This window comes from Anoplopoma fimbria, chromosome 14, assembly GCF_027596085.1.
Source record: "Anoplopoma fimbria isolate UVic2021 breed Golden Eagle Sablefish chromosome 14, Afim_UVic_2022, whole genome shotgun sequence".
NCBI classification, from domain to species: domain Eukaryota; kingdom Metazoa; phylum Chordata; class Actinopteri; order Perciformes; family Anoplopomatidae; genus Anoplopoma; species Anoplopoma fimbria.
The window spans coordinates 8,133,952-8,148,651 of NC_072462.1; the positions used below are offsets into that span (position 1 = coordinate 8,133,952).

General features: G+C 42.7%; 1 protein-coding gene across 2 annotated transcripts in view; it reads right to left on the minus strand.

Annotated features, from left to right (window-relative positions):
* LOC129101982 (transcription factor 4-like) overlaps nt 1-14,700 on the minus strand; it is a 221,563-nt gene that overhangs the window by 57,768 nt on the left and 149,095 nt on the right. Inside the window, exon 1 of one of the 2 annotated variants that reach the window (XM_054611867.1) lies at nt 8,824-9,306. The exons of the other annotated variant lie outside the window; for it this stretch is intronic. Within the exon in view, the coding sequence (XP_054467842.1) occupies nt 8,824-8,892 (69 nt within the window). The 5' untranslated portion in view covers nt 8,893-9,306. Of the gene's footprint in view, nt 1-8,823; nt 9,307-14,700 lie in introns of those variants that run through there. 2 annotated transcript variants of the gene reach the window in all.

Here is a 14,700-nt window from a genome sequence, read left to right on the forward strand (position 1 = left end):
TGTCTTTGCCCATTTTTGGGTTAGCCAGGAGTTAGGTTGCGCGCCTAAATGTCTAGATGGCGACGGCCAAACCTACAGACCACCTACAAATGAGGTCCGAGCAATTGGATATCAATGCGTCCTTGATTCGTCCTGGATGCATTCACACCGGCACGTAGAGCGGTCATCTTGTGATCCAATCACCCAATACGCATGATAAAGCCAGGCGTCAACGATACCTACGGGAGGGGGGTAGCGTCATGGTCAGAATCTTTCGCTAAAAATGTTTCCCAAAGTGATTTCTGCAAAGCTCAGCCTCTAACTAAGTACCAGAATTAGGCACTGAGAAGGGATGGGTTTTTAGCGCACAAGTATCTTGCAGTTGAGGCTAGCATTAGCTTCTGCTAGCTGCACCTAGCAAAAATAAAAGATCTGATTATTAGTGGCCCTATAGTTGAACTAGCGTTAGCTCCAGTCTGTTTTTATCAATGATTAAGTTCCTGATTAGAAACGGACTGAGCCAATCAGCAGGTCACACTGACACGGTCAGGTCTCTGGACCTCGTTTCTGTTCCTGCTAAAACCAGATACATGAACCGACATAGTGTTTCACTACGAACACTAAACACAGTGCATCCGAGCATAAATGTTCTTTACAATTCCATGATGTCCGTATCAAATAAACTAAACCCAAATTCTGCCGCTCTGCTGCTGCCTGTCCCCATCTGGTGGCTGACCTTGATGTTCAGAGGCTCAATTGGGCTGGCAGGCGCTCAGTCCCGGACACCGGGAATCAAACCTGCGAACCTCAGAGACAGAGAGCTTCTCATCCCAGGGACAGGTCAGGGTGGAAATACCCAGCTATCCAAAGAATGCTGACCCATTCTGCTCCACTACAGTCTGCCTCCCCTCATGGGACACACACACACACACACTCTCTCACTCACACACACACACACACACACACACACTGATGACTCACGGTTCAACTATGTGTGTGTCTGTGTGTGTGTGTGTTGATATGCATGTACATTTTGGCAGCTGCGACCTCGCACATTAAAACCAAAGGGTTTATAAAGACTGGGAGAGAAAAAAAAAAGTGACCAGTCTCTGTTACACAACCTGCATATTATCGGTGAAATGCAGCAGAACCTGTGTTTATTTCACAGTTGCATTCGGGAACACTATCGCTGGTCGTAAAGGTCACCGTTATGCAAAGCGAGTATAGAGTCTGTACTGAACGTACAAAGACCTATCAGATAAATCAGAGATGAACTGCACAATTCTGGTCATGTGTTTTTGGTCAAATGCAGGCCAGTTACCACACGCAAGTATTTGTTTAAACATCTAACAGTTATATGATAACAAGCTCCACTTTGCGTCATTGTGTAGTGGTACTGAATTTTTATTACATTATAATATATATTTATTTTTCAGTAGCCTCTTTTCCTAGCTTAACCTATATTTTTTGAATGGATCGATAGATATCTTTCAAGGTCCATCTTGAATTATATGTGAATTGAACTTGAACTTCAATTTGAATTTAATATATATATATATAGTCAAAACATGTAGATGTTTTAAAAGGTCCACTGTGTAGGATTTAGGGGAACCTATATGCAGAAATGAAATATAATATTATTTAATAATTCATTAATAATATTTTCTGTAATCTATAAAAATTTTAACAACAATTGTTATGTTTTCTTAAACCCTTCATATGTACACACGGAGCGGGGTCCTCTTCACATGGTACGTAGCGTTGCACCACTAGGTTTCTACAGAAGCCCAGAACGGACAAACTTTCTCTTTAGCAACTGTATAGTTCAGTTGGTTGCAATCTGAAACCTCACCGCTAGATGTCACTAAATCCCACACACTGGTCCTTTAAGCTGACAAACGCTGTCCAGCCCTCTCTCTCTCTCTCTCTCTCTCTCTCTCTCTATGAAGGTAGGCTTGTGCGGACTTCTGTCTTGGCTGCTAAAGAATTTGACTAATTCTGACATAATAAAAATCTGATAAAAGTCCAATTGCAACACAATTTAAAGACTTCTACGGTCTGATGTTTTAAAAATGTAAGAATGTTGAGGACACCTGGAGGCCCTGCAGCCATACTTCTATAAAGATCCAAATATAGAGGACAGTACACCTGAAAAACCTTATAAAACACCACGTTTGTGATGTTTCAGCTCAGGTCTTTAATCATACAGGCTGCATGCTGCCCTCTCGATTAACGCCTTCTATTTTCACTGCAGGTAAACATAAGGCGCTATATATATATATATATATATATATTTTTTTTTTTTTTTAAAAGTTCATCTCGCTCCATTTGAATCTCACAGCCACGTTGGCAACACATGCAGCAAACGACCCAGAAGTTACCTCCCCAAAAAAAACTGCACACACAAAGCAAAGCATGCACAAATGAATTAGAGTCATCTTCCACCTTTGTGCAAGATTAAACGAAGAACGTCTCATTATCACCGACACATCAGCTCCCCATCAGCAGCCACTCTGACATTTCTATTTCTAACATGTGACAGCTATGACATCACTAATGACCTGCTAATTAGCCTCTCCTTACATTAGTAATGAAGAGCAGAAACATGCAGAAAAAAAAGTCTTGTCGTTCTGCGGCTGAATATTGGAATGAAAGAACATTGCAAGTCCACAAACTGTATTATAATCAGCACGACAAACGCATAAAACAAATCAAGAAATGAATAAATAAAAGAAGAAGATGTGTCAGCGCTTCATCTAATTCATCAAAAACTGGCACCAAATCCAGTTAATTCTTTTTATTATAAGTTCATCTGTTGGGTTATTTTGTTTGATTAATTATATACTAATTACTAAAAGTTGCCAGATATTTAAAATTATATTTTATGATCTCTTACACAGTTACACTTGATAATGGATAAAACAGCTGACTAATTTTCCAGAAGAACAGAACTGGGAACAATCCCTTTTATGCTGTATGAATGTTAAAAAAAAAACTAAAAAAACTTTAACATCGAAGAAACAGTAGTGAACAGAGGTGCGTTTGAACGCATCACCTCTGTGAGACAACCCTGAAGGTGGTCAAGGCTGGAAGGGGAGGGTTTGGAAGGGTAGAGGGGGAGGTTTTTGGTTTCCTGTGTGAAACATTTTACATAAATAACAATGATGAATATGAAAGATTGGACTTATTTATTACAACTGAAATTAGATTTGTTTTATTAAAGAGAGGGGGAAAAAAGTACTGTTCCAGGTGTCTGTTCAAATGTGAACTGTAGTCAACCCTATGTGTGTGTCTGGTCACAACGATAAGGGCCGCCAATTGCCCCGGGGCAAGTAAAACGCCACGGAGGGCTGGTAAATCTAGCAACCCACTTGCCCGAATTTCTCATCTCATCTCTGTTGAGAGAGTTGCACACGTGCAGTAGCAACCAGGCACTGGGGTGAAAATGGCGGCAGGTTAAGACTACGTTTATGAGCTGAAGAAGAGCGAGCACTTTGTTTATCTCGGAAACAAGAGTTTAGTTGGGTGGTGTCAGACCAGCGTTTCTCAAAAAAAGTAACAAAAAACAAACACTTCATAAAAGAGACCAAATAAATGTATTTAGGAGGAGCTAAGAGGCTACCTCATTCTTTCTTCATTTCCTCTCATCAGCTTGACAAACAGAATGTTCACCAGCCTTTTTATATTAGATTCTGTGTTAAAAGTGGACTACAGTTATCAGAACAATACGGACGTTCAGGCTCCCTCGTGTGGCTCGGAGTGTACTGCACATTTAAATGTTAAAATAAAACACTATGGGAGAAATTCTGCAAATATATTTGGCAAATAAAACCTCCTGCGACCCACCAGAGGGTCCAGACCTGGCCTTTTGGGCAAAACTCCAGATTAAATTATTTAAAAAGAACACAACAATACACTTTGGTCTTTGTTGTTATATGATAACTGCTGATCATTAAAACTATTTGTATAGGGGGCAAGTAAAAAAGGGCAAGTAGATTTCTCATCCTCTCGGCCGACGGGGAAATAAAAAATACTACTTTTCACCCGGTGTGTATGTATGTGTGTGGGTATCAGCAGCTCTTTGTGTATCAGTGTGTGTGTGTGTGTGTGTGTGTGTGGGTATCAGCAGCTCTTTGTGTATCAGTGTGTGTGTGTGTGTGTGTGTGTGTGTGTGTGTGTGTGTGTGTGTGTGTGTGTGTGTGTGTGTGTATCGGCAGCATCAGTGTCAGATAATCTGATGCAGGAGGATTAAGTGAAAGCCTGAACAGGCTTTAACGGACCGGACAACACACACACGCACACACACACACACACATATATTTTGAAGCATGAAAGTGTTTATCATCGTATAAAAAAAAAATGTACAAAAGAGTGTATGAAGTCACTCAGAAACACACTGATTTTTATCCTCCAGAGCAGAACAGAGGATAACCCCCCCACACACACACACACAGATTATTTTCAATGTAAATGGCTTTTTTTTCATCCTGATAAAAAGGTATGGTAAATTATTTAACATGTTATTTAACAAAACACACTGCATGTACACAAACATCACACACATAAACCTGCACGGAGATGATGTCATCTTAACCTGGTACGGAGAGGGAAAAACGCACACCAAAACAAACCACAAACACACAACTCATCAAAGAAAAATTAAAACAAATTTCAAGAAAAGGAGCATGCTGAAACACACACACACATTTACAATTTCAAACACACACACATGCTCATATAGCAGCGGCTCAAAGTGTGTCCTCGCACACAACGAAAGGACACGCGAGCGCACACATTTACACACACGAAAATACGCAAACACTGTTTTTTTTTTAGTTGTTCAAACAGAATAACTCAAGCAGATGGAGATAGGGGCCTGCACACACACAAACTCACAAACACACAATGCGTCTATTTATAAAGTTATAATTGCATAACACGCTGTGCTCTAATTCCAGCCTACTGAGCACACAGGATGTCCACACACACACACACACACAAAAAAACTGACCGTGTATTTAATCCTCATAGAAGGAACAAAGTGCACATGAACGTGTGTGTTTGCATGTAATATAAAATAAAGGCAATGTTAAGAAAAAAAGAAAAGCACACTACCAAACACACACACACACACACACACACACACACACACACACAAACACCACAAACAGTCTCAATAAAACACAGAAATACACACGTTTTAAAATGTTTCCACGAGTTGGAGCATTTCATAAAAAAGTTTTTTTTTTAAAACTACATTTAAAAAAATATATGTATATATATATTTTATAAATAGAAGTCATTTATCTGAGGAAATAACATACATTTTCCAATTCAACAGAGTAATTTCATAAGGATGGTTTGGCCTTGACCTTTGACCTCCTTCCTCGGTCAGGTTGTCAAATTAAAAGAAAATGATCTACTGGAATTATAAATGCATCTAAACTGCAATACCTGCAAATCCTTTTCAATATTTCATTTCACATTAATTCGAAAAGACGGAAAAGGAAATACAGTTTTATATCAAACTATAATTGGAGTTCATTAATAAAAAAAAAAAAAAGATAAACCTGTGAATTATAAAAAAAAGAAGAATTAAAATCTTCTCACATTTGGAGTGGCGTTTGTCTCATGGAGGCAGCGGCCGCATGCTGAATGGCCGGCCGACGGAATAAATGGCTTTAAAGTGTTTAAAGTGTGTGTTTCCTGTAAGCTGCACATTGAGAGAGGACCGCAGGATTTTGGCAGGCGTCTTCGGGACCCTCCTAATTAAAACGTGCTGAATATTCAAATGCTGCGTTAGCATAACAATGACCGGCTGGCCGGGCCGGCTTTTAAATGAGGCCTTTTGTTTTTAGCCCGAGCTCTCTCTGCTGCCTCATTAAGCCTGCTGGAGCTTAAGTTAGCGAGCCGACAGCCGCTAACCGGAGCTCAGGCCTCGGCCCTCCTCCTCCTCCTCCTCCTCCTCCTCCAAAACCAAAGCCCCCCCGATTTCAGCCTCTTCGCTGTTTGGTCTCGCTGGGCCTTGCTGCTGCTTGCCTTTCTGTCTCTTCTCACAAACCCATGGACCACTCTGACCCAGTTTCCACTGATTCCACCTTAGTCTGCATAACACGCCGACCAGCCTGAACCACACACGACCACAGAATCACCTCGAAAAAACCCAGCCGACCAAAGTCGCCACCAAATGGGAACTAAAAACAGGATGCAGTATAAAACAACAAGATTACTTTTTTTGTAATCACAGAGATTCTCTTATTCTCGTTTTTTTCCTCTCTTCCCGTCAGTGGACGGCGGGCGTGAACAAGCCGTGACACAGACAGAGTGAGACAGGGCAGGGTGGGGTGGTGGGGGGTTGAAGTGAAGATGGAAAGGAGCTTGGCACCAGATCAAGACCGTCGGGCACAATGTGCCATCCAGCCTCCAAACAAAGCGGTGCCACTGCCGAGCCCCACTGCCGAGCCCCACTGTGGCACACCGGAGTGCAGAGGAGCTCCGGCCCCAAGCAAGGCCGCAGAGATACAAAAAAGGGCCCCGAAATATACAGGGGGAGAGCGGGTGCAAAAAGGGCATAAGGCTTTGGAGCCGTGGGCCAGGAGTGTTCGGCGGGCAGGATGGAGGCCGGAGAACCAACAGGCGGGGAGGAGACAGAGGCCCACTGTCGGCATGGCAGCGTTCGGACAACAGAGGCTCTGTCTGCAGCTGGGGTCACATCAGCTACACAGACATCAGAACGCAGATAAGTGATGACCACAGAATCCGAGGTCACGAACACGTCGAGACAAAACATCAGCACATTTTGTAGCATTTTTAAATATCATTCTACAAAAAACACAGGATGTGTAAAAGGCAGATTAGATGCATAAAAGAAAAAAAACTAAATATTAATTAAAACACAAGAATTTAATGAAGTCCATAAATCTTAAAGAAATGTATGTTGGCGATATGTAAAAATTCGAAAATGCATCATTTTATAAAAAAATGTAATATATAATTAAATGTTTCTTTGGTGTTGTTTTGGGATAAATATATTCTTGTGGCTGCTGGGTTGCATCTGATTGATATATTGTCTCACAAGGCCTGTAAGGTGCTGGACCAGATTTATTATTGTTAATTTACAAAACTGTTTATTGATTTTAATATGATAACATATCAAATCATTTGAAAACATAATTCTCTCGGCTTCTCTTTTGGATTATCCTCCATGTCGTCGTTTTTTTCCCACCGTCCTTCGCTGTCATCTGTGTCTCTCCTCTTAAAACTGTGTAGAGCTTCAGCCTGGAGTCAGAGGTGAGACAAAGGCAGACGGACAGTTCGCTGACAGGTGGATCTGTGGGAAATCCCAGCCTTCCGTCTTCATTTACACCTGCGACTTGCAGACATTCCAGCTTTTTTTAAAGCGATGAAACCTGTGAAATTCATCCCCCTCCTCGCTCTGCTTTATGCACTGTTTCTCATTTCTAGCCTTCACCCCCCCCCTCACTCGCCCCTCTTTAAAGGGTGTTTTACAGGTGGGGGTTAGACAGACAGACAGGTTCACAGGAGGTCAGACAGCTTCATACTTGCTGTAAAAAAAAAAAATCTCTCTGAATTTAGACAGTGTTTCAGGATTTTGGAGACACTCATTAATATATTTTAAATAAGAAAAAAAAGCAATTAACAGAATGATATATTTTATAGACTGGTGTACAGATGGGTAGACCTCAAATGTCATCATTGTCAGAATTTGTTGCATTGATTTCAGTTTAAAAGAATCGAAATGGATTCAAAATAACGTGATTAATGAGGGATCATCACTGATATCAATATTGAATACAACCATCTAATTAGACATATTTTTCTAGTGCTGCCCTCAATACATTTTCGAAGCTAAAATAAACGGAATATTACTATAATAAGATATCGCAAATATAATTCCAGGCCCAAATTAGGACAGAAAAGGCCACCGATTTTGAAAGGAAGAAATAAAATACAAAAAATATGAAATGCCACAAGTCCCTGAACGGAACACACAATCAAACAAACCCGGAAAACCACACGTGTGTCATTCCGGATCAGAGCAAGAACAAAAAACAAAAACCCCCATAACCTTTAATATTAAGGCTGTCATTTACGTCCTTTAAAAAAAATTATAAATACGCGAAAGAGAAAGACAAAAAATAAATCTGCGAGCGGATAAATAAAAAATATCTAAAAAAGCGTCGCATTCGCAAAATCCAGGAGAGTAACAGTAAAAAAATAAATAAAAATTAAGACATTTTCGGGACAATTTTTCATTCAATGTTTCTAATAGCTGAGACGTGACACGCGCACACTGTAAACACACATTCATCGCATTTTTAGAGACCTAATTTCGCCACCACGCCGCTACACGGCAACCCACAGCAGCGACTGTCACTTCCCCCTGCTACACACACACACACACACACACACACACACACACACACACACACACACACACACACACACACACACACACACACACACACACACACACACACACACACACTTTTATTTCCCAAACAGCATCGTTGTTTTTTTTTAATTCATCCAAAAATAAACCCGGACATAGAGTCACAGTCACAGTCCGCTCGCGCTTTCACGCGCGGCGGCGACCCGACGCGCTGTCAAGTTGCTCCGTTAAAAAAAAAAAGAAAAGCGGCTCTCTTCACCTTCACACCTCCTCTCCCTCTCTTTCACACACACACACACACACACACACACACACACACACACACACACACACACACACACACACTCTCCCCCTCTTTCTCTCTTACCTCCCCCCCCCAACAAACCCTCGCGGAGGAAGAAAAAAAAAAAGGATGAAAGTGAGTGTCTTACCGCTTTGCCGTTGTAGTAATACATCAGTGAGCTGCCTGTCATCCCGGGGATGGTGTACGCGCAATACATCGTTCCTCTCCCTCCGCGGAAAAGATGGAGAGAGAAAAAAAAAGCGCCTCTATTTCTCCCTCTTCTCTCTCTCTCTCTCTGTTTTGGTTTATCACGCTCCCCCCGCCCCTGCTCTCGTCTTCTTCGCCACCTTTTCTTCTTCTCCCTCTTCTCGCTACAACTTTTCCTCGGATTTGTTATGTTCTCGAACTCTCGCCGCTCCGCTCGCGTGTCCCTGTGCCTGCGCGGGTTTTTTTTTTCCCCGCCGACAATTCCTTCAGTTGCATTTTCCCATATGGCCGAGCCGAGGCACGCGGAATATGCAAAGTAGGCAGAGAGAGAGAGAAAGAGAGAGAGAGCAGTGCCCCTCCCCTTCTCTCACTCTATAACTCTCTCTCTCTTTCCCCCGCGCCGTCTCACACACACACGCGCGCACGGAACATGTACGGAAAGAGAAAGGTTGAAACGTAGCTCGCGCACGCATAAACACTAGCGCGTGCGCACAGAGGCGGACACGCGCGCAGTTGCCGACACTCTTTCAACTTTCCACAGTAAATCTGGAAGTCATCCCCCCCTCTCTCTCTCTCTCTCTCCTCCCTCCCCTCCCGCGGTGTTGCCTTTGAACTGAGCCGAATATTCACTTTTTCCACCGCTTTCAGACCGCACGCTCCTTTCATCACACTCTCCTCCTTTTATTTATTTTCTCTCCTCCTCTCTCCTCCCCTCACTCCTTCGCCACTACTCTCCCTTTCTTCTCATATTTTCCTCACTTCTTCCTTCCACCTATGCTGATCTGTCTCCTCATCTCCTATTTCCTCTCCTCATTTGTTTTATTGTTTCCTCATTTCCTCTCTTCTCCCTTTCCCCCTCCCCTACTGTTTCCTGCTTTCATATGTCCTCCCTATTGTCCTTGTTTCCTCCTCTTCTCCCGTGTTTCCTTCTTCCTCCCTTTCCCCCTCTCCTCTTTCTTCCACCTCTGCTGACCTGTCTCCTAATCTCCTTTTTCCTCTCCTCTTTTTTTCTTGTTTCCTTATTTCCTCTTGTCTCCTTCTTCCTCCTTTCCCCTCCCTCCCCAATTGTTTCCTCCTTTCATATTTATTTCCTTCTTGCCTTGTTTCCTCCTCTTCTCCCATCTCCTTATTCCTTCTATTCCCTCTCTCCTCTTGCTTCCACCTTGGACGACCTGTCTCCTCACCTCCTATTTCCTCTTCTCATTTTTTTCTTTGTTTCCTCATATCTCCTTCCTTCCTACTTGCCTCCCTCTCCTCTCGTATCCTCCTTTCATGTTTCCTTCCGTACTGCCAGTGGTTCTTTCCCCTGAGTTGACTCCTCTCCTCTCCTCTTTTATTGCATTTTACCAGATGAAATACATCACATATACTTTCTGGCCAACATGTTGATCTTCATCTGTCCCTCGTCAGGGTTTTGTAAAAAAAAATTAATTTTATTACAACTGGACAAAACATTGACTTTTTCTAGAGTCTGAACCAATTTAATGGCATTCCACTGATGCCATTAAAATAGCTTTATACTATATCTGATTGACTGGAGGCCCAGTCACTACACTGTAAGCAGCCCCTGGATTAGTTACCAATTACATTTTAAACAGGATGTTAAAGTTAAATTACATATGGAAACAAAAAGCGAGAGCAAACAGAAGAAGCGCTGTCACAGTCATGATGAATTTTCAATACAAATATTCAAGGATTCAATTAAATTCTAGGAAGCAATGTTCAAACTCACACTGGCCAATAGGAGGCGCCATAAACACCTCCAATTTATTGATGTGAGCGACTGTCTTTCTTTTTTTTTTCTGGCACACAATTCTTACTGGAATCACAAGACAACTGTCCGTGGAGGTTTAATGTGGCCTTTTATCAAGAAATACAATTGTGTTAAAACAACAGTTTTGTGTGAGGAGCTGTTCAACTGTATATATTTGCAACATGAAAACAAAGTTTCATTGGTCAGATGGCGCTTTGAAAATGAAAGGTAAACTATAAAGTCTCCATTGTAAGCCTGATTGACACGCAGGTCTGTGTACAGACCCAGAATCACAGAATCCCCAGATTTACCACAACACCATGCAGGTCTGTCGGGAAAGGATTGGGATATTCCTAACTGCGTCAAATCAGGGTTGTTTTCAATAAGCTTTAACATTTTTGGATCTGTCTCTGACATGAGTGGTCCAGAGTTTGAAGAGATACTTCTCTTCCCCATAATCACAGACTTCCTGCTTCAACGTTTGCCTCTCGTACTTTCTGTGCACACACAGCTCTCCTGTGGCATTGGGGAATTATCACTGTCAAGTTCCCAGAGGCAAAAAAGTGAGCACACCGGAAATGGAAGAGGGGGTTCTTTCGGTTTAAGGCAGCAATAAGTACATAAGGGATACTTTTAGTCTACCAGGACTCAAGCTCCAAAATCACTGGACCCTACATGTCCTTTAATGCAATCAGACTCTCCCTGGTAAATGCCAACTTTTTTACAAACTCTGGTGGCAAGTCAACGTAAAGTGCCTTACCCTTGCATTCTTTCGAGTGGCCAGCAGGGGGCGACTTCTCTGGTTGTATAGAAGTCTATGAGAAAATTACCCTATTTCTCACTTGATTTATTCCCTCAGTAAACATTGTAAACATGAGTTTATGGTCTCAATATCTAGTTCCAAGTCGTCTTCAAAACAGCATGATGTTCAATTTGTAAATTATGGTCCCATTTAGAGTCAAATAGACCATAAAGCAGCTTTAGGGTGAGGCTTCTTTGTGATTGACAGGTCGCTACCAAGTTGCCACTCTTAAACCTTTTCACTGTGGGATTTCAGTTCATGAAAGTTAATTGTGATATTTTGGTTGCATAAAAATTTACTTTGGTCCCCCATCTCTTGTCACGTCTGGTTGCGAAAAAATCAAGATGGCGTCAGCGGAATGTTTCAAAACGGGCGGTCCACAAACCAATGGGTGACATGAAGTGACTATGTCAACTTCTTATTTACAGTTTGTTTGCAACGCAGGCTTTTTGTTATTGTCTATTCTCCAAACCCCAGGCCAAGATAACTCTCTCTATGACTTCATCAGCTCATTGACAACGCTCCTCCAGAGCCACAGAACAACATTACATAACTGTATACACAGGCTGAGTAGCACCAACTCTGACAAGGAGCCTATACGCTGATCTTAAAAATTGGTGGAGTTCCCCTTTAAAAAAAAAACATGAAATGACACAGACAGAAAGAGAGAGAGAGATATATCAAGAGAGAGAGAGAGAGAGACAGAGAGACAGGGAAACGGGCAGTCACCAGAGACAGTGATTCAGTCTTCCAAATTTCATATTAACATCGTCATCATTCATCCTATTCAAACAAATAATAGACTCCAAAACAAGCGAGCAGACCTCCCAAACCCCTCTCTCTCTCTCTACCTCTCTCGCTCTCCCTCTCTCTCCCCTTCTTTCGGCTTTAATTTGATTAAAAAGCGAGCTGCAGGAAGGGGAGGGAGGGCTGATGCACATCTAATAAGTGGACCATCTGTCTGCAGCGCTGGCTGGCTCCCAGCATTGTACCCAACCAGACTGCATGGGACATGAAGGGAGAAGAGATGGAGGGATGGAGAGATTGAGGGAGGGCGAGAGGGAGAGAGGGAGGAAAGAAGAGCAAGGGGGGAAAATATATATAGAGCCCAAAAAGAGTGACCCGGTTGAGGAAAAGAAGCCGAGACAGCATTTTTAATTTTGCCTGACGTTTGCTTGGTCAACAAACCTGCAGAGGAGATGAAGAAGAATGAAGAGTGGAGGAGAGAGGGAGGATGAGAGAAGGAGTGCTCAAAGGAGAGCATTAGGAAAGGAGAGGGGGAAAGGAAAAAAGATGAGGGGAGAACGTTATGGAAGTGGAGGGCTGAAGGGAGAAAAGAAGGGATGAGAGGAGAGGAAAAAGAAGGGGGGAAAGAGGAATGGAGGAAAGGGGAGGTAGACAAGAAAACTAAGGAGAAAGTAGAGGAGGAGAAAAGGTGGGAAGAGAGGAGAGGGAAGGGCAGATATGAGGAAGCAGAGGGAGAGAAAAGAAAAGAGGAGAGTTTCAGCTGAGTGTTCAATTCTGTTCTCATCCAAGATGACCTTTGACCTTAAGGTAGTACGTTCTATTCCAAGCTTTAGCTCTATATATCTATTTAAGGGGGACCGGAGACATAAATGGGACAACAGCCATTGTCTGTCTCTGCTTTATCGAGTCGCCTAAAGGTCACCTGTTCCTTCCTCTCTTTATCCCTTTCTCATCCTCCCTGCCTTCTCCCCTTCCTCCTTCCTTCCCTCATCCATCCTCCTTTCCTCCCTGTTTCCTCATCCCCATCACTTGTCCTGTTTTACCTGTCTTATTCCTCCACCTCCCTCCTTTCCCAAACTTCCGACCCACCTCGCCTCTTTTTCTCCTTCCTCATCTACTCCTTCCTCCCACTGCCTGCTTCTCCCCTATCTCCCCCCTCCTTACACTTCATCCATAGCTCCTTTTATCTCAGTCTTTCCTCCTTCCTTAAAGTGCCATGCCCCCCGCCGAGGTTCCCTCCACCCTCCTTTTGTTTTCTCCCCTATACTGTACTTGTCACTCCTACCCTCCTCTCCTCCTCCCTCTCTCCTCCCCTCCTCCTCCTCCTCCTCTCTGGTGGTGAGATGACAGTTAATCCCTGGTTGAATTATAATCTCACATTTCATCCTAATTTCACGCCGACAGGATTTTCTTCACATTACGACGCCCAGTTGTCAATCTCCCCCTGCTCTCATCTTTCTCAATGTCTCTCGTCCTTTTTTCCCCCGCATCTCTCGTTTTGTCTCTTGAGCTCCTCCTCTTTTCAAAGCATCTTTCTTTATTTCCTTCACATTTTCTTTCCTTCTTTCCTGCCTTTGTTCCTTCCTTTTTGCCTTGTTTCTTCAATTTTCACTCCCTCCTCCTTTGTTCTAATTTCCTTCTTTCCTTCGTTCTTTCCTTCATGTATTCTCCCTCTACTTTTATCCTTTCTTTTTTTGCAATAACTATATTTTCTCACTCTCTCACACATGGATCAGTGTTGGCCTGAAGGCCTGGGAACTCTCACTATATAACACACACACACACACACACACACACACACACACACACACACACACACACACACACACACACACACACACACACACTCACACTCACACTCACACACACGACTGGACTTTGTTCTCTTCATACAGCCACTTCCTATCGTGAGCCTTTGATTTCAGTCTTTTTATGTTGCAGGTTTGAATTTACCAACAAGGTTATCGACAGGATTGAAGGGTCGAGTGTAGGCAGCTACACACACACAAACACACAGTAATAGACACGCATGCGTACAAATACGAACGAACATAAAGGTACACACACTTTCAAACGTATTTGAAACAGAGGCACAGAGTGCCGCGAGGCAGATTGTAATGAGTGAGTATGAGACCAGTATATGTTTCCATCCAACTGTTGCAGGGATTTTTAACAGGAAAAATTTAACTGGAAGAATTAACCATTGAACTCAACTCAACTCAACAAAATCACAGCCCTTGGATTAATAGATTAATGAATGGATGGATGGATGAATGGATGAAAGGACGGATGGATGGATGGAAGGAAGGAGGGATTGATGGATGGATTGATGGATGGACGAATGGACAGGTGGGCGGATGGACAGGTGGGCGGATGGACAGGTGGGCGGATGGATGGACGGATGGATAAATAAAATGCCACACATAAAGGCTTAAGGAATGACACAGAGAAGAAATAAAGAGATTTCATTCTTTCTCCAGTTTAATCAGGATAAAAATAAAAAAAACTGCCCCAAT